A 25,070-nucleotide genomic window follows, 5' to 3' on the forward strand; every position below is an offset into this window, starting at 1 on the left:
AACCAATGCTTTGTGGACTGGTGCTTTAGTCATAGCGTGCAGAGGCAAGGACAGTCACAAAAAGAAGTAATGCTGTGCTGTCTAGCAAGGGTAGAAACATTGCTGTCTGGAAGCAACCCAGAACTCAAAGGTCCAGCCCAGGTTAGTCCTGCTTACCTCTCCTGCAACCCAGGTGCCAGGGACAGGCTGGAGCTTGGACAAGGTCTGAAAGCTTGGGGTTTGTATCTGATGAAGATGAAGCACAGGAAGTGTTGCAGGGAGGCTGAGCATTTATGGCAGAGGATCACTATTTGGCAGTGGAAGGTTTGCCAAAGAACCAACAGGTTCCACCTGAGTGGAAACTTGGTATGAAGGTACAACTGGCACCACTACTCAGTTACTTATGTTTACGCAGAGCTCATACGTGTGGTGATGCTACAGGATAAAGCATCTTACAACAGCTGTTACAGACGGGCTCCCTATATAGAATGTCTATTCCAGAATGAAATTGAAATTTTTTTTTTGAATGCACACCTTAGTAATTGCTGTGATTTGGAAATGTTGTATGTTGCAGAAAAGCCCCTTACTCTAGCATACTGCCTCGACAAGGCAGTTTCTCTGTGGTAGATGCCTTATGCCTCTAACAGCTGCTTATGTCCTGTCAGAAGTCCACAGATGTGTACCCTTCTATGGTAAGCAAATTATTTTCTGCCACTTCCTACTTGTTTATCTGGGTATTTTCTGTGAATAACTCATGACTTGTAGCTAGCTTGTCAGTGAATACATGAAATGAAAGTTTTTGTTGAACTTCAGAGTTCTGTGAGAAGGTTTTTAAATTTTTTTTAAAGAAATGTGGCTTTTATTTTTATTTCCCTTGTGATTGATCAACTCTTATGAACTCAAAGTGAGCTTTCCACAGACTTTCTCCAGTAGTTTACATGAGTAGTTTGGTAGTTTGGTAGTTTCTTATGAGTAACTTCTCCTGGAATAAGGATCATAGTGGAACAATGTAAGGACAACAAGCACATCTAAGAGTAAGCTAAGTAAGGATAAAGCCAGAATATTTTATTGTGTTTATGTGGTGTAGCTGCAATGGCTGCATTTCAAACTTCCAGCTGTTTAAATTGTGCAGTGCTGTTATACGATGTCTGCAAATCGTTGTAATGTTGGTGTGTGGTTCAATGTGCTGTACGTGACCTTGCATATCTGTACAGGCCTGTTTTATGGAAGGGGTTTTTACCTTTCATGAAGGTGAAAGACACATTGGGATTAGGTTTTGGAGGGATGCATGGAATGTATCTGCCCCTAATCCTGTTAGCAAATGACAGGATCTGCCCTCATAATTCCTCCACTGTCTCACTGAAAATGTCTCTTAATCACCCTGGCTGTTGACAGTAGGTTTCTTAAACACCTGAGAAAGAGACAGATGCTTGTCTATGTTAGAAGTGAATAGCCATGAATTTCCCTTGAAACCAAATCCACACCTGCACAGCATCCATGAGTTGTGTGCATGGGGAATCAGTACAAGAAAACTTCGAGCCATCTGATTTTCATTTTTTTCCCCATTCACCATCTGTTGTAGCACCGAACATATTTGTAATGCCGTGTCCCCCTTACAGTGGTTTATTTCAGTTAGCGTAAGTCTTCACAGTCTGCTCTGTTTCGGTGCTTTTTCTGCTCTTACATTTAGATTGCTTTCCTGTTTGCAGAGTTTATTTCAATATTTAGTCTCTTGTAGTATTTTGAGGTTGTGTCCTCCTCTTGCATATTTTGTGTCAGGAAGAGTGGATGAAAAAATGTTATTCTATGATTATCTGAATGATTATCTGGTAGGATTATTTTTCCAGGCTCCTTGTGTGCAAATACATGCCTTGTACTTTGTTCAAGCAACACAGGCTTTGCTGCAGTTATGAAAGCTCCAGCTGACATCTTCAGGGACCTGTCTGGCTCTGCGCAATAGTCATTTAGTTACAGTCACTAATCCCCTAGGAAATACAGAAGGGTTTTGACACTTCACAGAGCCCACACTTTTTATGATTTGAGCAATGAAAATGGTGGGTTCTGACCATTTGTAGGCATTTCAGATCACGTAACATTTCAGGCAAGGCTGGAAGAGTTCACCAAGTGATGTGTAGTCTGGATAATCTTATAGTTTCCGTTCTGTTAGTCAGGGTGGATTTTTGCTTTCCAGACCCTGGACAGCTATGTGAACCTGGTTAATACTGGATGTTAAAAGCAGAGCTGCATACCCAGTCCTGGAGCTTTCACACCCTGACAAGTGTCTTGCCCTCTTCCCCGTCCTCTGAGTAGTTCTCCATCAACCTTTTCTCCATTCCCCAACTTGTACTCTGTAGAGACAAAAGCTTCTTATCCATTGCTGCTGTCTGTCTCTCCTGTTCCCCAGCCCAGGGAGATGTCTTCTTCCAGGCTGTTTCCTACAGCACAGTCTGTTTGATCCCTGCTTCCACCTTCCTCTTTCCTGCCCCACTGGTTCTCTGTCCCAGTCTTGTTCAAATCCATAATAAAATTTAGCCTTAAATCATTGACTGATGCTACAGTTATGGAGCCATAGCTGTAGCCTCTGTGCTGATTCTCTCTAGGTGCAGTTGTATTTCAGTGATAGATGAAATAAATCCTTTCAAGATGGGTCCAGCACTGTGGGTGGGTGTTGTCCCTGATATCAATCAACATGATGCTGTGAACTTTCTGTCCTTCAGGATTCACCCGTGGTAGAATCCTGGCCCCTGGTTCCTTATTACACACTGCAAAACCTGTTGGAAAGTGAAGAAAATGCATGAATGCAAAAAGACATTGTGCTCGTAGAGATTTGCCATCCCAGAAAACCAAAGCCACGTTTCATCTCAAATTTTACGTCTTGTATTATTAGAGTGGATGGTGAGTGGATTCATGCTGGAAATTTATTGAGAGTAGGATGGGCATGGTGATGGAAGATTAGAGAGTATGTGGCTGAGATTGGTTTGGATGTTACTGAATTCAGTGATTCTCTGAGTTACCTTTTTTAGTGTCTGTCCTCGCATGGTATTTGGTGGAGCAAATATGAAGTGAAATTGAAGAAGTTTCTTTTGTATGAGACCCATCCCTGTGGTCCTGCACTTCCTTTTAAAATACAGTCCTCTAAAATGCAGAAATGCTATTAATCTTTGTGGAGGGAAAGAAACGTAAGTATCGGTTAGTTAAGAGGCTCTATATTTTCTAATCTGTTGCATTAAACAAGTCTTCAAAGCAGGTAACAAGGGTGAAAGTAGAGAAGCAGATGAAATCGAGAGGCTAGAGGCTGAGTTCCCTGGTCAGTGATACATACATATTTTGTAATAATTCAGTTTGTGCTTTCCTGAAATTGTACCTTTGTTCTTGTTTGGTAATTTAGGAGGATGCAGGATTAAGAGTTGCATTTTGGGAGTCCAAGATGGAGGAACCACAGTTTTGTTCAAAAATAGTACTCTCTTGCATTTAAAGGGAGGTGGTTACATCAGAAAACTTGGCAGAACCTAGAGCATTGGTATAGGTATGTGGAAATTGAACAATAGTAATTGAGAATCCTCTTGAAATATAGATTATAAGTATTGTGCTTCGATAAAAGAAAATACTCCACTTCCTAATGACAACACAATTTCCACTTCAGCCTCCGATGGAAAAAATATATTGTGTATGACTTGTATTTTATTTTTAAATGGAAAGAAGAACTATTTCTCATATTAATTTCTGACATATATATATAAAATATGTGTACATGTATGAATAGATATATATGAAAATTACTGCTGGGTCATTAAAAATGTGATCCTCTTTAGGTTCTTCCCCATAAAGCTGAAGAGGTCCTCAAGTGCTTTTGCTCCAGATTCCCCACAGTCTGTTTGATGGTGCATCCATTCCTGCCTACATCTGCCTCTGGGTTGTAGTTTATTTACATGACTATGTAGCATGAGAAAATGGCCTAATATAAAAAATACTCTTCTTGCCTGCCCTGCCTCCCTTGCTTCATTTAATGATCTCCAACAAATATCATAGATGATGACATGAATTTTGTATGAATTAAAGAGATGTATGGAAGAAATACAGAACTTTGTAGCTTAAGCATGACACATCGGAGACATCAGTCTTCCTAAAGATGCCTGTAAGAAAATGTAGGTTTCATTCTCAAATCTTTTGCATATTTACTAGAAAGACCGCAATTCTCAATATGCCGGGGAACTTTTTAAAGTTACATATGCTCATGCATGTCTTCACTTTTAATTCCTTTTGTCTTGAGCATATCTCTCAACCACGTCAATGGGGGTTTTATTTGCAATGAAATATGAAAGAGGAGTTAGATCTTAACTTTTGTAAACTTTCAGTAAGCTAGCAATTTCAAGTATGAAAGTGCCTTGAAAACCATATTGAATACATGGTCCCAAAACCACAAGAAAGAAAATTTATGTTTTGGATTTGCAGCATTGTGGATTGTATATTCTGGGGCAAATCCTGTAAGGCTTTATTTATGCCTCAGCTAGGCAAAATGCCCATTATTCTCAAGTCATATGCCTGAAATATTACTGGGTAAAGCTGTGGCATAAATTGTTTTGGATTTTATGTGCAATGAAGCAGTAGAAACTGGAGATGGTGGTAGCAAGTAGAAAGCAATTTGCTACAGTCAACAAATACCACATCAGCCACAGTGGTATGCACAGCAATTGAGTTTTGCTCCCACTTTTTTAAGCTTGAAAAAGCGAGCTTGTTTTGTATACTTTTTTTTGCATGTTTGTTATCTGCCAGGAAAACAGATTTTTCGGTGAATTCCACTAAATTTCAGGGAAAGCAGTTAAAAAAGTAACAGTTATCAGCTAGAAGGTGCTTGTCCAATTATTGTTTTCTGTCTAGTTATCTTTTTTTTATGTGAAACTTCTAAATTAAAACAGGTTATATATACTGCAGAACTCACTGATAGGTCAATGCCAAGCCTATTGTGGATGAAGTAAAACTGCAGAGCATTATAGACTTCACATATTGAGAGAATTACATGCTTTTCCCTGGGATATTTCCAACAAGTGCTTTTATCTAAATATAATGTATGTTGGAGGCAAATTTGACATTGTTTCAGTAGCTGAAGGTTTTTACCCTTCACATTAGTGGCCCTGTGTGCAATTTATTCTGAGGTACTCAGAGGCGATTTACCAGAGTTATTTGAATGTGGTTGGAGAATCTGCTTGCATTTCATATTATGAAACAGATCATCAGTTTTCAGCCATGAGGAAAAAAAAACTTAGGCGCGTGCATGACTCATTCTGCCTTTGTTCAGCATGATGCAGTGATGTTACAGACTGGCTCTAGCTATGAGGCCCACATTTTAGGGCTTGAATCTAAACCCAAAGCAATAGTGTCATTATGGGCAGAACATTGCAAGAAATGAGACAAGGCATTGGAAATACTGGGTGTCTACACAACTGAAACTTACATTTTCAACAGAAGCAAGTAATTTGGGAAGCCGAGATCTGTTCTAGAGGCTTCAGTACCATCTTAAGCAATGAAATAACATAGCTGGGTACTTTTGTCATGAATTACTTGGTAGTCACCAAGTATTTTCATCGTCAGCATGGCGTCATTTTTCCTTGTGTTTATTGGCTTGCATATCACTCTTTATACTTCATTCTTCCATGTGGATTGCATTTTTCTATGTGGATTGCTCACACCTCAGCTTTTAGAATCATACTGTTAAAAGGATGTGTGTACATACTATTTACTTATCTGTGGAAAAAAAACCTAGATGTCAAAAACATCAAAAGGAAAGAAGCCATAAAGAAGAATGTCCACAAGCTCAACCTCTCAGAAGACTTTTTCTTTCCCATACTTAACTTCATGCAAACAAAATAATAATCTTACTGCCAGATCCTTAACCAATGTAAATAATGTAAATGCACTTTCCAGTTCTGGAATCCTCAACATAAGAAGGATATGGAGTTGTTGGAATGGGTCCAGAGCAGGGCTACAAGGATGATCAGGGTGCTGGAGCACCTCCTACACAAGGACAGGCTGAGAGAGCTGAGGCTCTTCAGCCTGGCAAAGAGAAGGCTCTGAGGAGACCTTATAGTGACCTTCCAGTACCTGAAGGAGGCCTGCAAGAAAGCTGGGGAGTGACTGTTTACAAAGGCTTGTAGTTGTAGGACTAGGGGCAATGGGTATAGACTGGAAAGGAGTAGATTTAGACTAGACATAAGGAAGAATTTCTTCACCTTGGGAGTGGTGAGGCACTGGAACAGGCTGCCCAGGGAAGTTGTGGCTGCCCCATACCTGGAGGTGTTGAAGACCAGGTTGGATGGGACCTTGGGCAGCCTGATCTAGTGGGACATGTCCCTACCCATGGTAGGGGGTTTGGAGTTAGACGATCTTTAAGGTCCCTTCCAAACCAAACTATTCTATGATTCTAATCTAAAGGTTTTGCTCAGATGAAAAAAACCACAAAACTGTTAATGTACATTGTTTTATTTTTTAGGTATTTTAGATTAAGATTTAAAATAAGAAAGGTTTCTAAAGGGATGGTGTGAAATTAAGGATGCCCGATCTGACAGAAAGAGCGTTCTGCTAACCCATTGAATAAGTGATTACCCAGCAGAAAAATAATAACCCTTGAAATCTTTGGAGCTTTGAAAAATAAGAAGGGGTATTAGAAAGACACAATCTGAAAATGTTGTAAGTGAGAAGGAAGTACATTGAAAAGTGTGTCAATCTTTTTTACTTTTTTTCCTCAGAGAACTATGTGTATATCTGTTTGGTCAGGAATAGTTCTGGAAAATGTGTGGATGAAAACAGTAAAAAGACTTGTGAGACAGAGATGAACTATGAGCAGAATGAGAAGGCATGTACCTTCTGTAAATGGAGGACTGTAGTATTTAAGTCCAGCAGCTGCCACTGTATGATCTAGTCTAACTTTCCATACCTAAGATATAATGGAATTTCACCACGTTGTGTCCATTATGAGCCCAAGAATTGGTGTTTTACTGCAGTATAAATTCCAAAAAGACATCTGTCTTAATGTGGAGATACAAGAGATGGATGCTCCATCGTTTCTTCTATCTTTAATCAACCTCACTGTTAAAAACATGTGTTTCGTTTCCAGTTTTAATTTGTCTGGGTTTAATTTATCCACTTGTCTCTCCTTCAATTCAACGTGAAAAAAATGATGCGTGTCAAATGGAGAATTATGTGAAAAATCTGGGGGTTAATAACAGCATTCATGCACAACATTGGACTGAAAACTCTGGTGGCATGTCTGCACGTGTCCAGCATAATCCCCTGTTTTCACTCACTACATCTTTTTTAAATGACCGTTTTGGACTGAAATTCTGCTTGTTTCCTCATAAAAATGAATCTTCTTGAGCAGGTCTGAGCGGAGTGCTGGCATCTCTCATTGAATTATAGAGGCATGATTAGAAGAAACAGCTTCCCGCACAGCCGCCCCCCACCATTTACCACATTTTTAGATATGACTTGAGCAAAATACAGCTGACATTTGACACACAAAGCTTGACAGAGGCACAGTCAGCTGGAAACATGCATTTGCTGTGTTATTTTTGAGATCAAGATTGAGCAGTTGTTTATATCCACATTTAGAAGCATGCCTATCATAAAACAAATTAAATTAACAATAAAAGAATTAAAAACATATGCAATCATAAATAAAGTGGGACTGAATAACAACAGTGACACAAAGAGCACTCCCTAGTGGGTGTTATAACAGAGTCCATCCTCACCCCACCCATCCTTTCAGGAAGAGCCTGGGTAAATATAAAGGTTTTCTAAGAGCACAAAAAGCCAAAACCCGCAGCTTCTATAGACTGAGTCTGACAGTGAAATTTGTAGTTAAGGACATTTTACTGATGTCCTCCATCTGCCCTCAATTTGGAGACACACAAGTCAATAGATGTTGCTTCAGCTGCTGTGGTGTTAGGTAATGAAGAGTGAAGGTCGTAGAAGTGAATCAGGTTGCAAGTGGAGGTGCAGCAGTTTGATACAGGATGAATGATCTCATTTCTTAGGTGGACCACAGACAAAATTGATCTGTAATAAATGTAAAGCCTATTAGATTATCAAGCTGTGTGGGAAAGAGTTGCTGAATAGGTACAGTTGCATCCAATTGAGGTACATGTTGGGAGGGTAGTGCTTGAATGCAAGGTGGTTTTGTAGGCAGGAGAAAGAGAAGACAGACTGGCATTGGCATGAGTCATGGGAGAAAGAAGAGTCAAACCTGGGCTGCCAGTATAAGTTAAACAACTCTTCTTAAAGGCTTTGTTCTGTTTGGGAATTTTTCACGTATTTCTGACACCCTTGTGGCAGAGTCAAAGCTCAGAGCCACAGCTCTTCTTTCTCCCTGCCTGCTCTAGAATGGAGTTGTGTGATCCAGCTTAAATTAGGCACTGTTTTTTTTCCACTCCTGTGAAAAACAAAAAAGAAGTTAGATTCATCAGGTTTAGCTTACAACTCATTGAGTGCAAGTAGTGTTTCTGTTTTTCTTTAATCAGAATACACACTGTTTAGAGCAGGGACCAGATTTTCCCCTGTCTTTATAAAATGCCTATTGTAACAAGCCCCAAAGCTTGATCAGGAAATTTCAGTGCTGTTATAATTCATCCAATAATAATAAAGTGGTAGTACTGGGCAAGAAACTCTAAAACCAAAGTGCCTCAGATAATGTTTGAAGCAATTCACGGTTTCAAGGGGAAACCAGTAGAAGCTGGACTGTATGTAATGGTTTCAGCCACATAATCATCCTAGCTATTACCAAGTTTTTTACTGGGTTATCTAAATTCAGTGCTCAACCTAAAACAGAGAGGGTGCTGAGTCTTTATGAAGAAGATGACCTCATCACCTATACTCCCAATCCAGCAATGTTATTTTCCACTCTAGGCTGTAGAGTGTCACCATTCAGTTTGAGGGTAATGTTTTAGACTTATTCAAATAATCAGATTTGTTACTGACTTCAGCTGGTTTGGGATTTCAGTCTTGGACATATAAATCTGTCCTAACCACTCAATAGGCCAGAACATCTATTGTTACTTGTTATCCCTACCTAGCACAGCAGGAAGCATCCCCTCACATAGATGAGATGCTGTCTCTTGTGCCTGAGGTGTTCTGTGTGGGAAATATGATAGACTCAGCACTAATGTTTTAATGGAACAACTTAGCCAATAATGCATAGAGGTTACATGGCTTTTTCTCGTGCCAGATGCATAGAGCAGGTAAAAGGACAATCAGGCAGTGCTCTGTTTGGGTTTTTTTTCTTCTTTTTAGTTGACAGTTAGACCAAGAGTATGTTAACTTTGGTAACAAGGTGTGGGACAATTTTCAAGTTATCGTCTTTAATGAGAGGTTTGTAATACCTTTTTAAGATCACTCTGTACCATGCTATCATTGCCTGAGATATCTGGAACAGCTAACTGTAGAGAGAAATTTACCTGCAAAGACTTTGAACTGTTATGTGGAAGGTGGCAAATGGATGTAAGGCCAGTTTAATTTAGTTTTGGAGTGTGTGTGCATGCTGGGTGGCAAGGCGGTTCTCCAGGGGTGGAGAAACAACACACGCCAGCACGGATCATCACGTTTTGATCTGTCTGATATACAGAGCTGAAATATGGGAGTCATACTTTTTATTATTTGTTTACTCTCAGTCTCAAGGATGTAAAAAGATGTAGGCAAGTGGAAGATAAGCTCTGAAGAGCTCCCAAATGAACTTTGCTTATGACAGGTAGCCAGGGAGAGCGGTAATGCTGGGCGACTAAGGGTCAGTCTTCCCTCTCCCAGTGGAGAGTGCATGAATTCACATTTCTGCCTGTGGTTTACTTTCAATGTGAAATTTTTTTTTGACATCCTACTCAGCAGAGGAGGCTATTTAGATAACCAAAGAGAAGAGAGTGATGTGCCAGCTGAGTTAGGGTGAATGAATTTGGTGTATGAGGACTGAGAGAATGGTGAGATGAACACTGCAGTCAGAAGATTGTATTTTCGTGGGCATAGATATCATTTGCCTAACTTGCACCATCTTTTTCCCTGTGACTGAATTTCTCATGGAAAATCAATGGCAGTTAAGGTGACTATGTTGAATCATTTCATAAATGATCCTGCTGTCAGAGGGCTAACAGTGTAGTCATTAGCCCATCAATTACCATAGCCAATCTGGGGCTTCATTTTCAGATTACTCTGCTGTCAGTTTGTGGTGGCTAGACAGGTCTACTCTGACAAAGCTCGTGTTTCCAAGACAAGCAAAACTATCTGTAGAAGTGTGGTCTGGGAAGTAGTGTTAACATAACGGCAAAGAAAACATGAGACAGATCTATAAAATGCTGTTAGTTGTTGATACGATTACAGATTGCTGGGGAAGTTTCATGCAGCCATGCTGGAGAACAGAACTGAGTACTTAAGGTGATCCTTCTGGGTGGAGCTCACATTCCAAGGTGTCCTTGCTTGCTGTAGGAAATCACTGTGATATGCAGTGAGGCAGTGGATATACTTAAAAGGATATTGAGAGAGATTATCAGCTTTCTTAATGGATGATCTATGTGATAAGTGTCTAAGGACAGGAAGTACATATCTGCCTTCATTTGACTGATTTAATGGGTACAATTTAGTGGGAGTTTTTTGCTTAGGGTATTTTTTCCTTTCCTTCTTTAGCTTTATGAGCAACTGATGGTTTTAAGAAGGTATTTTAAAGAGTGTGTGTAGGAGTGTTCTGAGTGGGTACAGAGAGTAGGATAAATTACTTCATCCTCCTCACTGCAAAGACAAATCCTGAGGCTATAGGCCCTGGGAATTGACCTAGTCATGGTCATTATCCAGCTATCACAAGCTAAGAACACCATGCCCTCTCCTGTGTCCTGACATTTGGAGTTCAGAGCTAGAAAGATCGTAGGCTTCTTGCAGACAGAACATCTTTCTAACAAGTGGGCTTTCTGCCGTCAGTTTGCTAATGCAGTTTAATTCCAGAGAGAGTCTCTTCTACAAATTGAAGATCCCATTGGTTTATTATTATATTCATACCCTTTCTGTTCTAGACATAAATTAAATGCTGATTCTCCTTTAAATTGCTTACAAATGACAGGAATTATTTTTCCTTGTCTACTACCTCACCTCTAGTGCTTTTAAATAATTTCCTTCCTTTTTTCCTCTTCCTTTTGATCCTTTATGTCTGTGCTGCTCATGGACTTCACCCTCTTTGAGGGGAGCTGTTTCTACAAAGAAAATGTTGCAAGCTCATGAAATATGAAAGTAGCTAATCAAATCCTTCATCCTGACTTCTGAGGCTGAGAAAAGCCGCTGAGAGAGTCTGGGACCCAAAGAGTTCAATTCACAGCTAAAAATGTTTTAGTTTCTTTTAGTGTTAAAATATTCCTTGAAATACAGTCTTTAACTGTGCTTGGTTTTGTTCAGTGCAAAGCTCTTTTTTTACTACGTGCATTGCTGTACAGCTAACTTAAATGTGTGACTACATAAGGAAGAATGATTTCTTAACCAGTATATATCAGACCATTGCTGGAAGCAAAGTAAATGAATGTCCTGACCACGTCTGGCATATTAGCTTCCTATTTCACTTTCCCTGCATTAAAAGATAAGAGGAATGCAGGCTTTCCCTTTATCTCACACAGTAATACTGCACCTCAGCAAAGATTTGAATGGGCTGCAGGATTATTAGGATTGTAATGTCTTGCTTTCCTTTTCAAGTAGGATGAAACTAAATGTAATCATCTGTTGGGTTAGATGGACACAATGGGTGCTCAGCAGTAGGCTTTCATCACAGTGGCAATCTTGTATGATTTGGCATGGCAGGCCTCTGTGCTCACAAAAATTTTGTAGGTGTCAGATGTTTGGCACTCGGAACTGAGCACTGAGAACCACTGTCATATTTGTGTCTCCTTGCTTTCTAGTCTTTTAATTTTAGAATACTGTCACTGCTTTAAGCATGTTATATTTAGAGAAGGCTAATGAAAAGCTGCTTGGCTAAGTCCAGTTTCAGTTATGTGGGCTTGAGAAATAGTCTGCTCAAGCACTGTTGTGTGCATTCTGGCAGGATCATGGTGCAATCTAGTAGCATGTTTGCTCAACCTATGGAGCTGAGCTTCTATGGCCTTGGCATTTTCTAGGAGCAAACTGACAGTGTAGTGTGGCTGCTGCCTTAACAATGACTATTTTGTCAAGCTTACTTCTGAAGAAGAAAAAACCCCAAGCTTTGTAACCATGCATCTCAACTTGACATCTTATTTTCTAAACAGCATATAGAGCAGTCACTGCAGCCGTGCTTACTGTGGTCTAATCAGATGCTTTTAATAATTTTTCAGTCATAGTGTCCTATATGCTATAGCCCATTTTTATGCCTATCCCTAATGCTTTGTTGCAGGCTATCCTACCAGAGAAATGATGATGATGAAGAAGAAGCTGCCAGAGAACGTCGCCGACGGGCTCGACAGGAGAGGCTGCGGCAAAAGGAAGAAGGAGATCTATCAGGAGACGTAATGGAGAAATCAGAAGTTAATGCCCAAAACAGGTAAATGTCTGATGTTTTTTACTAACAATTTTAATGTAATTTTTGCTCAGAGTATCTTGAAGAGGTCTGTGTTGCTACTTAAATTTTGAGCACCAGGTTTGACCAACCTTGCTCTGAAGAGAATCTAACAGTGAGAGATGCCACTGGCTGTGCCTACATAGTGGAGTGGGCATGTCACTAAAGCTGGGCTTGAGGATATGTTCATGACCCATTCCCAAGGCGTCCTTAGGGCTGTCTATAGGGTAACTCAGCTGGATTTCATGGAGAGAAATGCCTTTAATATATCCTGCTGTCATATTCCCTCAGGCACAACTGCCTCTGGCCTCACAAATCTCCATGTAATTTGTCCTGTTTACAGGGGCCGTGGAATCACAGTGGGCACCTAGGCCTCAAGGTGCAGCTGAAAGGTGCCTGCAAGGCACTGGGTGTGAGGGCTAGACCTCAGCGCTCATCTAGCATTGTCAAGGTCATAGAGCTATAAACAGCAGATGAGCTTATGGTGTGAGGTGGCACTTGTCACGTGCTGAATGGGCAGAGCTGGCCTTCCAATCTGTCCATCATTTATAGTCACAGGTAATATATCTGCATTTCCAGTATCCATAATAAAATAAACATTGTGGTATCAGGCTTATATATATTGAGTAGAAGTGGCGTTAACAGAATCACTAGGTTGGAGAAGACCTCTTGGATCATCGAGTCCAATGCATCCTATTAAAGACAAAGAGAAAGAATATAGAATGGAAAACAGCAACGTTTCTGATTGTAGATTATGATCTTTTTCCACAATAAAGGAAAAAAAAAACCTAGAAAAAGGGAAGAAACCTGCACATAGGAGAACTAAACAGCTGAATTTTAAAGGGTCAAAAAAACTCTCCAGGATTTGAGTGAGATACATTTCTGGTACCTATGGGTGTTGAATAGCATGTCTCAAATTAGATCCTATGGTTACTCCATTTTCTAACAGTTTATTGTCCCTGTACACATGATCACAACCTCACCACACCCTTAATTGCCAAACTGTCCAGTTATGTACTGTGTCTGTGGATGTTGTTGCTGAACAGGAGTAGCTTATTGCTACTAGAAAAGTTCACTGAAGTCAGAAAGTATCTTGCTGGTGTAGCATCTTCAAAAATTTTGCCTGGTGGGAAGACTGCATAAGATATGCACCTCAGGGCAAGCTGAAGGGGATCTTAAAGCAAGGTAAGGTCTTCCAAGTATTCTGATGTAGAGTGCAGACAGAGAGGATGAATATTTCATGCTTGTCCATATTTCAGCGGTTCCAAGCATCAGGGCCATTCCTGCTCCTACTGAAGTCAGTAAGACTCTTGGGAACTTCAGCAGCTGTTAGAGCTTGCCTGGTAGTGAAACTTCCGAGGCTCTGACATTGTGAAACACCACTTTCCTATACATGTAGAAATCCCAAAATTAATCTCCAGAACCATTTTGCTAAATTTTGAAGTATGCAACCTGTTGTGTTTTCAAACTGTGGATGATGCTACAGCGAGATTTTTTTTTTCTAGAAACAACTAAGCACATACATTATTAGAAAGTTTTTTTCTTAATGCAGAATTGTCGCTTTTATGTAGTGTGGCAGAAGAGGAAACCAAGCGTACTACAAGCACAAGGGGAACAGATGAGGAAGCTGCATTGTTGGAGAGACTGGCAAGACGGGAGGAGAGACGCCAAAAACGTCTACAGGAAGCCTTGGAACGTCAAAAGGAATTTGACCCCACGATCACAGATGGGAGCTTGTCACTGCCCAGCAGGAGAGACGTAAACAATGTGGAAGAAAATGAGACCACAGGGAAAGAGGAAAAGGCTGAGATACGCCAAGGACGCTATGAGATTGAGGAAACTGAAACAGTTACCAAATCATACCAAAGGAACAACTGGAGGCAAGATGGGGAAGAAGAGGAAAAAAAAGAAGGAAAAGACAAGGAGGACGTACAGGAGGAGAAACCAAAGGAGATCCCAATAGAGGAAAATCAGGTAGACGTGACAGCAGAAAAATCCACAGATAAAGAAGAGGTAGTAGAAACAAAAAATGTAACTGTAAATGCTGAGGAACACAAAGTGGTGAATGATACAAATGCTGTGCTGGAAGGGGAGCAGAGTATAACTGATGCTATAGATGAAGAGAAGCTTAGAGATCAGGAAAAAGCTGAGGAAGAAAGGAAGAAGGCAGAAGAGAGGGAGAAACTGGAGGCAGAAGAAAGGGAGCGGTTAAAAGCAGAGGAAGAAAGGAAGGCAGCTGAGGATAAACAGAAGGAAGAGGAGGAGAAGAGGGCAGCTGAGGAAAGAGAAAGGGCTAAGGCAGAAGAGGAGAAGAGGGCAGCTGAGGAAAGAGAAAGGGCTAAGGCAGAAGAGGAGAAGAGGGCAGCTGAGGAAAGAGAAAGGGCTAAGGCAGAAGAGGAGAAGAGGGCAGCTGAGGAGAGAGCAAGGGCTAAGGCAGAAGAGGAAAAGAGGGCAGCTGAGGAGAAAGCTAAGCTAGAAGCAGAGAAATTAAAGGAAACACAAAAGATAGAAGAAAAGAAAATAGAAGATAAACAGGTAAAAGAGAAGAAAATACAAGAGGAAAAAACTCAAGCAGCTTTCCTGAGCAAACAGGTACAGTAAACATTTTGCACCAAAATAAGACACCTGTGGTTTGTGAGAAATGTAATGCAAGGAAAAAATATTTAATTGGAATTTCCTCACAGATCTATTCCTGCAATGAAATGACTAATCCTCATGCTCTCTCTCTTGCTTTCTCTTTTTAAAAATAACGTACTTCTGCTTACCAATAATGCAGTGCACACCATGCCTGACCTCACTCCGTTGTTCAAAGAAAACCTTGCATGTTCAGACTTCTGCATGCTTTTTCACTGCCTTTTTTCTCAGCTGCTGTAAACTGGCCCAATGCAGTAACACATTAGGTAGTGGCAGGCACAACTTGGCACAAAATATCATGAACGCTTGGTAAACTGTGTGAGAAAATGTTTGTGTTCAATACCATCACAAGAGAGGGCTTTCTGCTGGGACATGTGAGCATGATGCCATGCAAGGGAGAAAGGCCTGATGGGGGGAGTTGGGAGCATTTGGAGAGGGTAGAGGGAGCACATGGAGACGTGAGCACAGCAGCGTATGATGGAGATGTGGCTGCACACAGTATTGGTACATGAACACAGTGTGGAGAAACAAAAGTGCAAGCAGATGTGTTGATTTCATTCTTTAAAAAAAATTATTAAAAACCCAAAACCAAAGGGGGAAGAAAAGGAGGTTAAAGTGGAAGCTAAAAAGGAAAAGTTACCAGATGACAAGCTCCGACCTACCTCCAAAAAAGATCAGGTAACTTGTAAACCATTGATTTAGATGTTGTGGGGAAACTTGAGATAAGCGAACAAAATAAGGGACCTGTAGCTGAAAGTTGCTTGTTCAGCAAAGTATTTAAGCATGTGCTTCACTTCAAGAACATGGGTAATCCTGATGGAATAAATAGAGATGAAGCTACTTATGTGCTTAAAAGGAAGTAAATGCTTAAGTATTTTGCTCTTTTGGGGCTTTAGAACCTAGTCCTGTTTGTCTTAGGACAAATAATTCAGGAAACTCAGTTTGGTCAATAATGTAAGGATGGTTTGCACCCTAGGGATGAATTTTTCAGGACTGTATCAACTAATTATTCTTTCCTGGTTTCCTCCCACTTTACTGTGAACTTTTTCCCTATGACTGAGACCTACTCTAATAATAATAATAATAATAATAATAATAATAATAGTCTAGGCCCTTTGGCCATCTGACTGCCTTAACTAATGAATTTCCCCTGAACTACATCCCATCATATAAACTGTATATACCCAAGATTTTTCTTTTGTTTTAAAGAGAAAATCTACAAAATTTACTGCATTGCATTTCCATTGTAAACACAGGAGCTGGTGCCATGGTGTTTTACTGTATGGTAAGTAAATAAGATCTGGGGACCATTTATCTTCAGGTTACTGCTGGACACAGGGATCCATGCTCTATGTTTTGTAGCAGCTATGCTTTCGGTTCAGTACAGCACATACCAAAATACACCCTGATTCTAATCAGACATCAAGACTGGTCAGGGTCTTGGAGGTTTGGGCCCATTTGGGCTCAGCCAAGTCTGTGTGGCTTAAAGAGGAGCCACAGTGGTGACATCTTGTAACAGGAAGCCTGGTGCATGTCCAGCTGCTTGGGAGCATTGAGGTTTGTAGAGGGTCCAGTCCAGGGCCCTTAGTTGTTGGATTAATTCAAAACATAATGTAGACACTTTGCTCATCCTTGGGGTGTGATGAATGCAAATCACATCACAAAGTTTTACGTCCAGTTGCCTGGCTTGATTATCCAATAATCATATTTTGAGTGAGGTATACATGAAATTGAAAAGCCAAATGAAGTGATGAATGCTGCTAGAAGAAAAGTTCCTAATGAATAAGGAGGGAGATTGACAATACTAGAATGAGTTACTCTAGAAAGGGGAAGAGTGAAATGAAACCTAATGATGTTGCTTCAGAACAGTATACTAGAAAAACTAAACAACAGCTCTACTCTAAATTAACCCAGTTGCTAAAGCAGTGGAAAAAGCTGTGCAAAAAATAAGGGATGGATTGTATTAACAGTTCTTCATAAGACAGAATTGGCTTGTAATATTCACTGTTGCATACAATATTTTCATATTACAAGTAAATGTAAAAAGGAGGCTCTAACTGACCACAAATATTGATTTTGGAGGGAACATGAGACACAACTTGTCCTGCTTGTGTTTATGTGGAGCTCACTCAACTCTCACTGGAGCTCTCATTATGCTTTTGAACCCTAGCCACGGGTCTAGATTATTCCAGGAAATTGGTAAGGCTTTTAAGAGTGACTTGTGATTTTAGTGCTTCCATTTTTGGATGCTCAAGCTGAGACAATTTAAGAGAGTACCACTCTTAGTGGCTGAATACTCATCCACTTAAAGGTAAATTTTTTGCACGTGTATCAAGCTGAGCATTCAAAATGTTTTACTCAGTTCTGAAAATCTCAGTTGTTTCTCCTTAGCTTGTGAAGAAGAACTGACAGTCTCAGACTCCAGACCAAGCCAAGATCAGTCTCTCATCTCCACCCCTCTCCTCTCTTCAATGACATGCAAAGTTAGTGAGGCCCATTTCTGAACAATATATGCAGTTAAGAGGATGGTAGCGTATCAGGAACAAGATTGTGAAGTAATACAATGTATCTACATAATCATATTTTGATTTTGGAAACACAAATGCCTGTCCTTTCTCACCAAGACCAAAATCTGACTCTCAAAGTTCAGGATTTGATCAAATCAGCTAGAAAAATCTGTCTCCTTTTCTGAACTGCCTCACAATTTTTGATTCTCAAACGTGGCCTGGAAAGTTCATAAGAACAAGCTTTCTCATGATGTGAGACTTCTGGTATTTCCTGCTTCCAGTTTGGCTAGACTGCTGCAACAACTGCTTTTCTCATGGTATTTGGGTATGGCAGATGGCTCTAAATGGAAGCCCTAAATCCAGATACCCACAACTTCTAAGTTGTCAAGTAGTTGAGCCCATGTAAGGAATCAGATTTTCCAAATGGCCCCAACCTCAGTAACTGTTTCACTATGATCTGAAGGTGTTCAAACTCTAGATTCAGAAATCTCAACCTTCAGGTATTAGCATAACACCCTCACAGGGAAAAAAAAGCAGTGTAGAAAAAGATTAAAATATAAATAAATAAAGAAGGAAATTACCTAAACACGGTTTTCATAATTTTCTATCTTGACTTGATGGTGAAGACCAGATAGTACCACCTGTCTACCCTACACTGACTCCAGTTGGTCTTTTTTACTGAATTCAGCAGACCCTGAATTAGCCTACAATTTAGGGAACCACTGAGGCAAGGGAAAGTATTTTTTCTGTTGTCTGCTTTTGTAGTGGGACATAAAATATCTCCTTCTGTGTTGATCAATTTCTGTTTTGGCATTAAAATTAATAGAAGGATCAGGCTCCAAAGCTGTGAAATATTTCCGTAATATCTTGTTTTATCATCTTTTCGAATAAAGGCCAAGCTGTATTAATGGTTTTCTCAAATGCAGACACGTTACCATAAATCTTACTGGCTTCTGAAATGTTATTTCCTAACCTACTAATTTTAAAACTGTATTGTTTTAATATTAGTTTTCTCAGCTATTTCAGTTAAGATGTGAGAGATATGTCCCTCCTTAGTGGACTTCAATACATCAGGCAGCTGGAAGTATTTGCTTTTTAATGAGACTTAGAATGGCCTTGATGAAAATCTCAGCAAAGGAAATCCTATGCTTTCAAAATCCCAACACAGATACCCTGGCATGCGAGATCTTACAAAATCAACATCACCGGTTTCAGCATCACCCTCACTGAGACTGAAGGCTTAGGAGATTTCTTCCATGAGCGTGTTCACTAGCTAAAATCTTGCCCAGATCTGGGAGCACCAAAAATATGTAACTGTCTGATGGCATTCATTAGGCTCAGTGAATAGCCCTGGTTGTCTCAGCCGAGCTCCTAGAAAACAGAAAACCATTCCTTGAGGCTGCTAGTAATAATAGCCTTGTTTGCCAGCTGTTATGCCATCATGGCTAAAGAATGCATGGTCATGGAAACTGAACTCCCTTCTTGTCCGTCAGGGTGATTCTGCCAGGCTGTGGCTAAAGCCTGTTGGCAGGAGGGGATAGAGAAAGTCTTGCTCTCAGGACAGCGCAAATGCCTCTGTGGGCTGCATTCGATATCCCTCACGAGTGGCAAATTTGCTCAAATAGTTTAACTACCCAGTATTCACTTCTAGTGTGTGACACCTTGTCATTGTCCGTTGTATCCATTTCTGTGAGCAAGGAAATAGGCCTCAGGTAAAGTCAGAGGCTGACTTTACAACTTCACTCAGTAGCTTAATTCAAGACCTTAGAACGATCTTATCTTTGAAGATTCTGAACTCATCCTTTATCAGTAAAGATATTAGACCTCCTGAAGTTCTTCTTTGATGATCCAGGGTGGAAATCTGATTTTATTCGTGTGTGTGTATTATTTTTTCATTTCAAGGTGCAACTTGGAATACCATAAAAGCAGTTGTGTTGAAGACGGGACTGTTACAGAAGTTCTAGTTAGCAAATGGAATGGCAACAGGCTTCCAAGAGGCAGTATTTTCTTTTCTAATGTCCTTTGTATGAATTTTTCACAGAAGGTATTTATTTCTTGACAGCTAGAATCTTCTTCTAGAATGGTAGAACTAGGAAAAAAATATTTTGGAGGTCAGTGTTTCATCTGCTGATGTTGAAATTTAATTTAGGCTGGTAGTCTAACCAACAGAGTAGGAATAATTCTGCCTAAATACAAAGAACTTAAATCAACCCATATCATCCTCCTCTTAGCAGTATGTATCCATGACTCAGCATGCTGGCATCAGGCCACGTGTGATATTGATAAATACTTCAAGCTCATAACTCTGAAGGAATACTGGATAGTGATAAACATGCACTAAATATACTTTATTTAAAGAATTATAGGACAAAGCTTTTTAAGGACAGGGAGAATTTTTGCTCTTGTGTTTCTGCAGAGAATATTTGCTTCTTTGAAGGGCTAAATATTCATGTCTGATAACTCTATCCATAACTAGCCTCCCTGGTAGGATTGTGCTTTTTCTTAGAATAAGTTTTAGTTTGATATAAAGATCATTTTGTGGTTTGACCATTATTATCACAATACTGAAATATCCTCATGTTATGACACTGGAAAGAGTGTGAACTTTGTTGACCAAACTTGACAATCAGTGAAGTTTATGTGTTATTTTTATTGCTCCAGTGCCATAAACCTTCTACCAAGAATGTATTAACAAGCCTAGTCCCACAGAGTTTGCAATCCAGAATAACAGTCAACTGGTGAATGATGCTGCAGTAGGAGGAAAGAGGGCTAGGGTGCCACAGTGATGTGCGGTTCCAGAATGAAGCGATATGGTAGCATAGTTCCATGATCACAGCAAACTTTCAGAGAAGACAGATAATTTATTTCAAGATATTTTTATCTTGGATTCAGATCAGGACAGCAAAGTGGTGATTGTTCACAGTTTAAAGCTTCACAGACTACTTCTGCCATAAAGCACATAAACATTTTGAAGACAGCTGCTTAGTTAATCATTAATACCAAGAAATCTGCATTCCTCAGCTGGTGTTTAGAATGCCTCATTTTGACTTCTGTCTTTTTTTTCTGTTTCTTGTTTTTGCTCCATGACTTACGATATCTCCTGAGCAGGTAAAAGATGAAAAGGATAAAGGAAAATCACCCAAAGAGGAAATGAAAAGTATCTGGGATCGTAAGAAGGGTCTACCTGAGCAAAAGGCACAGAACGGAGAACGTGAACTCACTGCCCCCAAACTTAAATCTACAGAGAATGCTTTCGGGTAAGTTCCAAGTAAGCATTGGGTTTGCTTACATTATAGCAGAGCAGGGGGCCATTTCTTGGTGTCTGTAGCAGCTGAGTAGAAGACTTGGACTGGCAGCATCATCATAAGTTCTAGTGTTCCTTGGGTATGAGTTAAGGATCTTGGCCTGTTTCTAGAGAACTGTCCCCACATTGTTTCAGTAATAAAATAAAGTACAGAAAGCAGATGTGAACAGCCTTCCTCCCTCAGTAGAGACAAGTGGCTTATTTTGGCTCTACTTCCTTGAAGGACATTTATTTATAGTATCTACATAGAGACTAATAATGACAACAGCCTAGATTTTGTGTTCTCTAAGGTTTAAATCAGATCTCTACCTTTACTGAAGAAACCTATTTCCAATTACCCACCTGCTTTTAATCAGAGTCTGCATAGCAGTATGGAGCACAATCCAGTTGGTAATTCTTGAAAAAGCTTATCTCTTGATTTCAAGCCTAACCTTGAAATTAGGGGCTTCTCTATAAAAAATGATCTTTCACTTAAGGGAAAACCTCTCCTAGCCAAAATGTTCTATTTTTTTGTCTTTTTAATAAACTCTACCATAGTTTGATTTTTAATTTTCTTTTCAAGTAAATATTTGCCTTATGGTCATATTAAGAAATTCAATGAAGGGAACAAATTTCTGTGAAGAATGTATTGAAGAAGGTTTCTGCTTGCTAAAAGAATGGAATACACGAAGCAGAGTAGTTGTTTTTCCTCTTGGCAAAAAAATAGGAATGAAGAGGTCAGAAATATTTGTTTCCTTCTTTCTCATCTCTCTTCCTCTTTTACATTGACACAGGCAAAGAAAAGGTTAAACTGTCCAGGCATTTTGAGAAATCTGTGCATGGCAGATGGTATTTGCTGTTGTATCTCAGCATTCCCTCCATGATTCTTCTGGGAAAAACAAACTTTCTCAAAATAAAATGCAGTTCAAAAGTCCCTGGAGTCACACTGACCTAAGGCCAAAAGACAGACAGAGATGGAGATGGAATAGCAGGAAATCGGCCTTGCTCAGAACTGTCCTGCTCCATGACATGGGTCACGTCATCAATAACATGAGAATAGTTTTCTAAAAATATTTTTGTTGTATTTTCATTTGCTTTACTTCCTGTGGGAGACAGGCCTTAGTGGCAACATGTAGATTTGAGTTTCCACTCATTTTTTTCTTCTTCTGTTTTTAATTCTACTATTTCCCAAATGTCAGAAGAAGCCTGTTTAATAGCCTTTTATCTGCTGAATAGAAGACTTGGTTTGGCAATATCGGCAGACAATCTAGTGTTCATTGGGTTGTTAGATATGAATTGAGGCTCTCAGCCTATTTTCTAATGATCTTCCCATACGTTTTTGGGCTTTATTTGGAACTACCTTTCTTCTTTTTACACAAACATATCAGATCCTAGTTAGGAAGCATGTAACTTGGCTAACTTTCAGTGGTGAGAACTGAGAAATAGAGTAGTAAAGGCTAAAGAGAAATCTTGCCTCTGTCTTTTTTGTCTATGTCAGTTAGTAAGATAAAAAAAGAATAAAACCCCATTTTATAGCTTCCCCTTTTCATCTCCACTCCCACCTGCCTTCCTCTCTGTTCTCATACAGAACTGCAAAAGGTCTAAATGTGATGTAACATGGGTTTTGACATTGTTCTGACATTTTTGGATCCAGCAAACCATTTGTTTCCTTTTCTTCCTTGTCTGAAAACTGCCAGACGACTTAATTTCTTAGCACCAAAGAGCAGCTTATGAAACTCTTCCTCTACCCAGTATCTCAATTCTTATTTCCCAATATCGACAGCAGGGAACAGAGTCTCCCAGAATCTGTTAAAAACAGAGGAATTTGGAAGGTGGAGGAAAATAAGGAAAATTACTTCCCTTTCATTGTTTGCTATTTTGGATTATGTGGAACCAGTAGGGGAAATCCTGTAAGCGGCATGAGAATAAAATAAGCCAGAAACTTTAAGTGTCCTTCTTTGTAAGGAAAACAAGACAGTCACATGAGGCATCCAAACGAAATTCTTAAGACTGGATTCTACCTTTGGCTTTTATCTGTTGAAAGCTGAGAGTAGCTGCAGTGAAGTAACTGAGGACTAACCTTTCTTCTGTGCAGAAAAAAGAGAGTTCTTTTCTTTAATTAGTCATCACTACCTGATACAAGCCCTTATTCATGACCACTTACATTAACTTGACATTTATGGCAGAGAGTGATGTTGTGGTTCTACTTTCATGGTTCAAGTGATTCCACTGCAAAACCACACTCAGGAATAGCACCTGGAGCAGAAAAGCATTATGATAATGTGATATGAGGGAAATACGTATTATGTACTTGTAACTCTAGGTTTGAAAATCAGACATTAGAATGTACTAGGGCTACATGCATTTACAGACCTCTGGGACTTTTTTTTTCTTTAGCTTTGCTTTGTGATGTTACACTGTTGCATAGAAAAGACTGTCTAAAACCAAGTAAACACATTGCAAAGTATGTGCCAGGTCCTACTACTTTATGTTGAACTTGCACAGACGAAGTACAGCAGCCAAATTCACATAGCAGCATCAGTTCTGTTATACTATTTTGTCATATGATTTTTAATTTTGCAGTTCCTAAATTATGTATGTCACACTAGAACTGACTTTCATCAAATTTATTAGGATTATGTAGGAGCAGAGAACTCTGTAGATTCTACTGTGATATTGAAACCACAGATAAATCAGCTCTTGTCCTACAACTTGTTTTAAATGGAGAACTCCATGAGGCATCTAGCTTAATGAAGAGCACCTTTGCAGGACTGGGTGGGATTCACCAGATTGCAAATTCATATGTTATTTGTTCTTCAGGTTGTCATCTCTAATAGTTATGGTCACTGTTGGAACACTTAATTTATATTGTCTTGTGGCATAATGTTCTGCAACACTCTGGTTGAATTAACGAAGTCAGTAATATCCATCTTTTTTTAAACACCAACAGAACAAAGCAGAAAGGTGTTTATTTTAAAACTGGAAGTATGTCTTCTTTCTGTCTCTGTGAATATCTCTTAGATACCTATCTCCTTGTCAGCAGTAATATTAAATGAACTTAGGAGGCAGGCATTTGTTTGAACACTGGTGTGGTAATTATTAACTAGATTATGCTATCTGACTCCATTGAAAATACGTGCTTCACCTATGCAAATTATTTGATGCTTGGGTTTGGGAGGCTCTTCTTGTATTCTTTCTTCTCAACTCATATACTACAGCTGGTTGGAAAACTTCTGATTTTCTCCAGTGGAAAGTTGACATTAATAAATAATTTCCAGTTCCTCCATAAAAAGTAATATTTTCCCTGTAAAATAGCAGCAAAAATCTCAAAACCTTTTCTGTTCTTGCAGGCTAGGAGAGTTAGAGAGATAGGTGTCATAGATGAGATAGGCACATTTTTAGGTTTTTAAAACACTGTTGAAGTTGTAAGATTCTTTCCCCCTCTGAGCTCCTTCTGTTTTGCCTAAATCAAATAATTTGTCTCCAGAGATGCTCATCTTTTCCAGTGGGTTTATAAAAAACACTTCCCTTTGAAAGCAAAGGATTGTCGCAGCTTTTATTACACAGAGCATAGCACAATATTTTTGCTCTGAGTTTTTTATATGTAAAGTCATCTCATTCAAAATCAGCAGAGAGGATTTAGTTATGGCTTTGCATTTCTTTGTTTTCTGTATGAAGTATACGTTTGGAAGTATTTCCTCTGTATACAAACTGCAGAGCAGAGGTTTGAAACTATTAACAGTTTAGTGTATACCATAAAGATGCTGTTGAGATAAAACACCTCTTGCTGAAGTTACATGAGCTATTAAGTATTTCAAGCTCAGTTACTGAATTATTTTAAAAATGGAGGTGGCCTGAGTTCTCAGGCATGGTGGTGCAGCTCCTGTGCACAAGAAGCACATGAGAGACTCCTTCCCTGCTGGCAGCCGATGGGAGAGGTTCTTGTAGTATCCCAGCTTACTAACTCCTGATGAAAAGGTTTTGAGCCTGTCATAGTTTGGAGAAGGCCTTATGAAGCAATATCTTTGATTGCAAATCTCTCATGTTACTGGTTAGCATATGGCAGCAAGTAGCTCTGGCCAGGAAGAAAAAAAACTCATCGTGCATTACCTTCCCTTTAATTTCT

The 25,070-nt window shown here is 39.6% G+C and overlaps 2 protein-coding genes across 9 annotated transcripts in view; both read left to right on the forward strand.

The window, feature by feature from the left end:
• USP18 (ubiquitin specific peptidase 18) overlaps nt 1-25,070 on the forward strand; it is a 424,666-nt gene that overhangs the window by 349,847 nt on the left and 49,749 nt on the right. The gene's annotated exons all lie outside the window — the stretch shown is intronic.
• The window catches only part of CALD1 (caldesmon 1), a 116,329-nt gene that overhangs the window by 70,309 nt on the left and 20,950 nt on the right, over nt 1-25,070 (forward strand). For 5 of the 7 annotated variants that reach the window (XM_069861549.1, XM_069861578.1, XM_069861571.1 and 2 more), the window contains 4 exons: nt 12,359-12,505; nt 14,092-15,112; nt 15,749-15,832; nt 20,770-20,918. In XM_069861549.1, the coding sequence (XP_069717650.1) occupies nt 12,359-12,505; nt 14,092-15,112; nt 15,749-15,832; nt 20,770-20,918 (1,401 nt within the window). The remainder of the gene's footprint in view (nt 1-12,358; nt 12,506-14,091; nt 15,113-15,748; nt 15,833-20,769; nt 20,919-25,070) is intronic. The other 2 variants (XM_069861594.1, XM_069861602.1) reach the window with 1 other exon arrangement.

The sequence above is a fragment of the Phaenicophaeus curvirostris genome, chromosome 1, assembly GCF_032191515.1.
Source record: "Phaenicophaeus curvirostris isolate KB17595 chromosome 1, BPBGC_Pcur_1.0, whole genome shotgun sequence".
Lineage (NCBI taxonomy): Eukaryota > Metazoa > Chordata > Aves > Cuculiformes > Cuculidae > Phaenicophaeus > Phaenicophaeus curvirostris.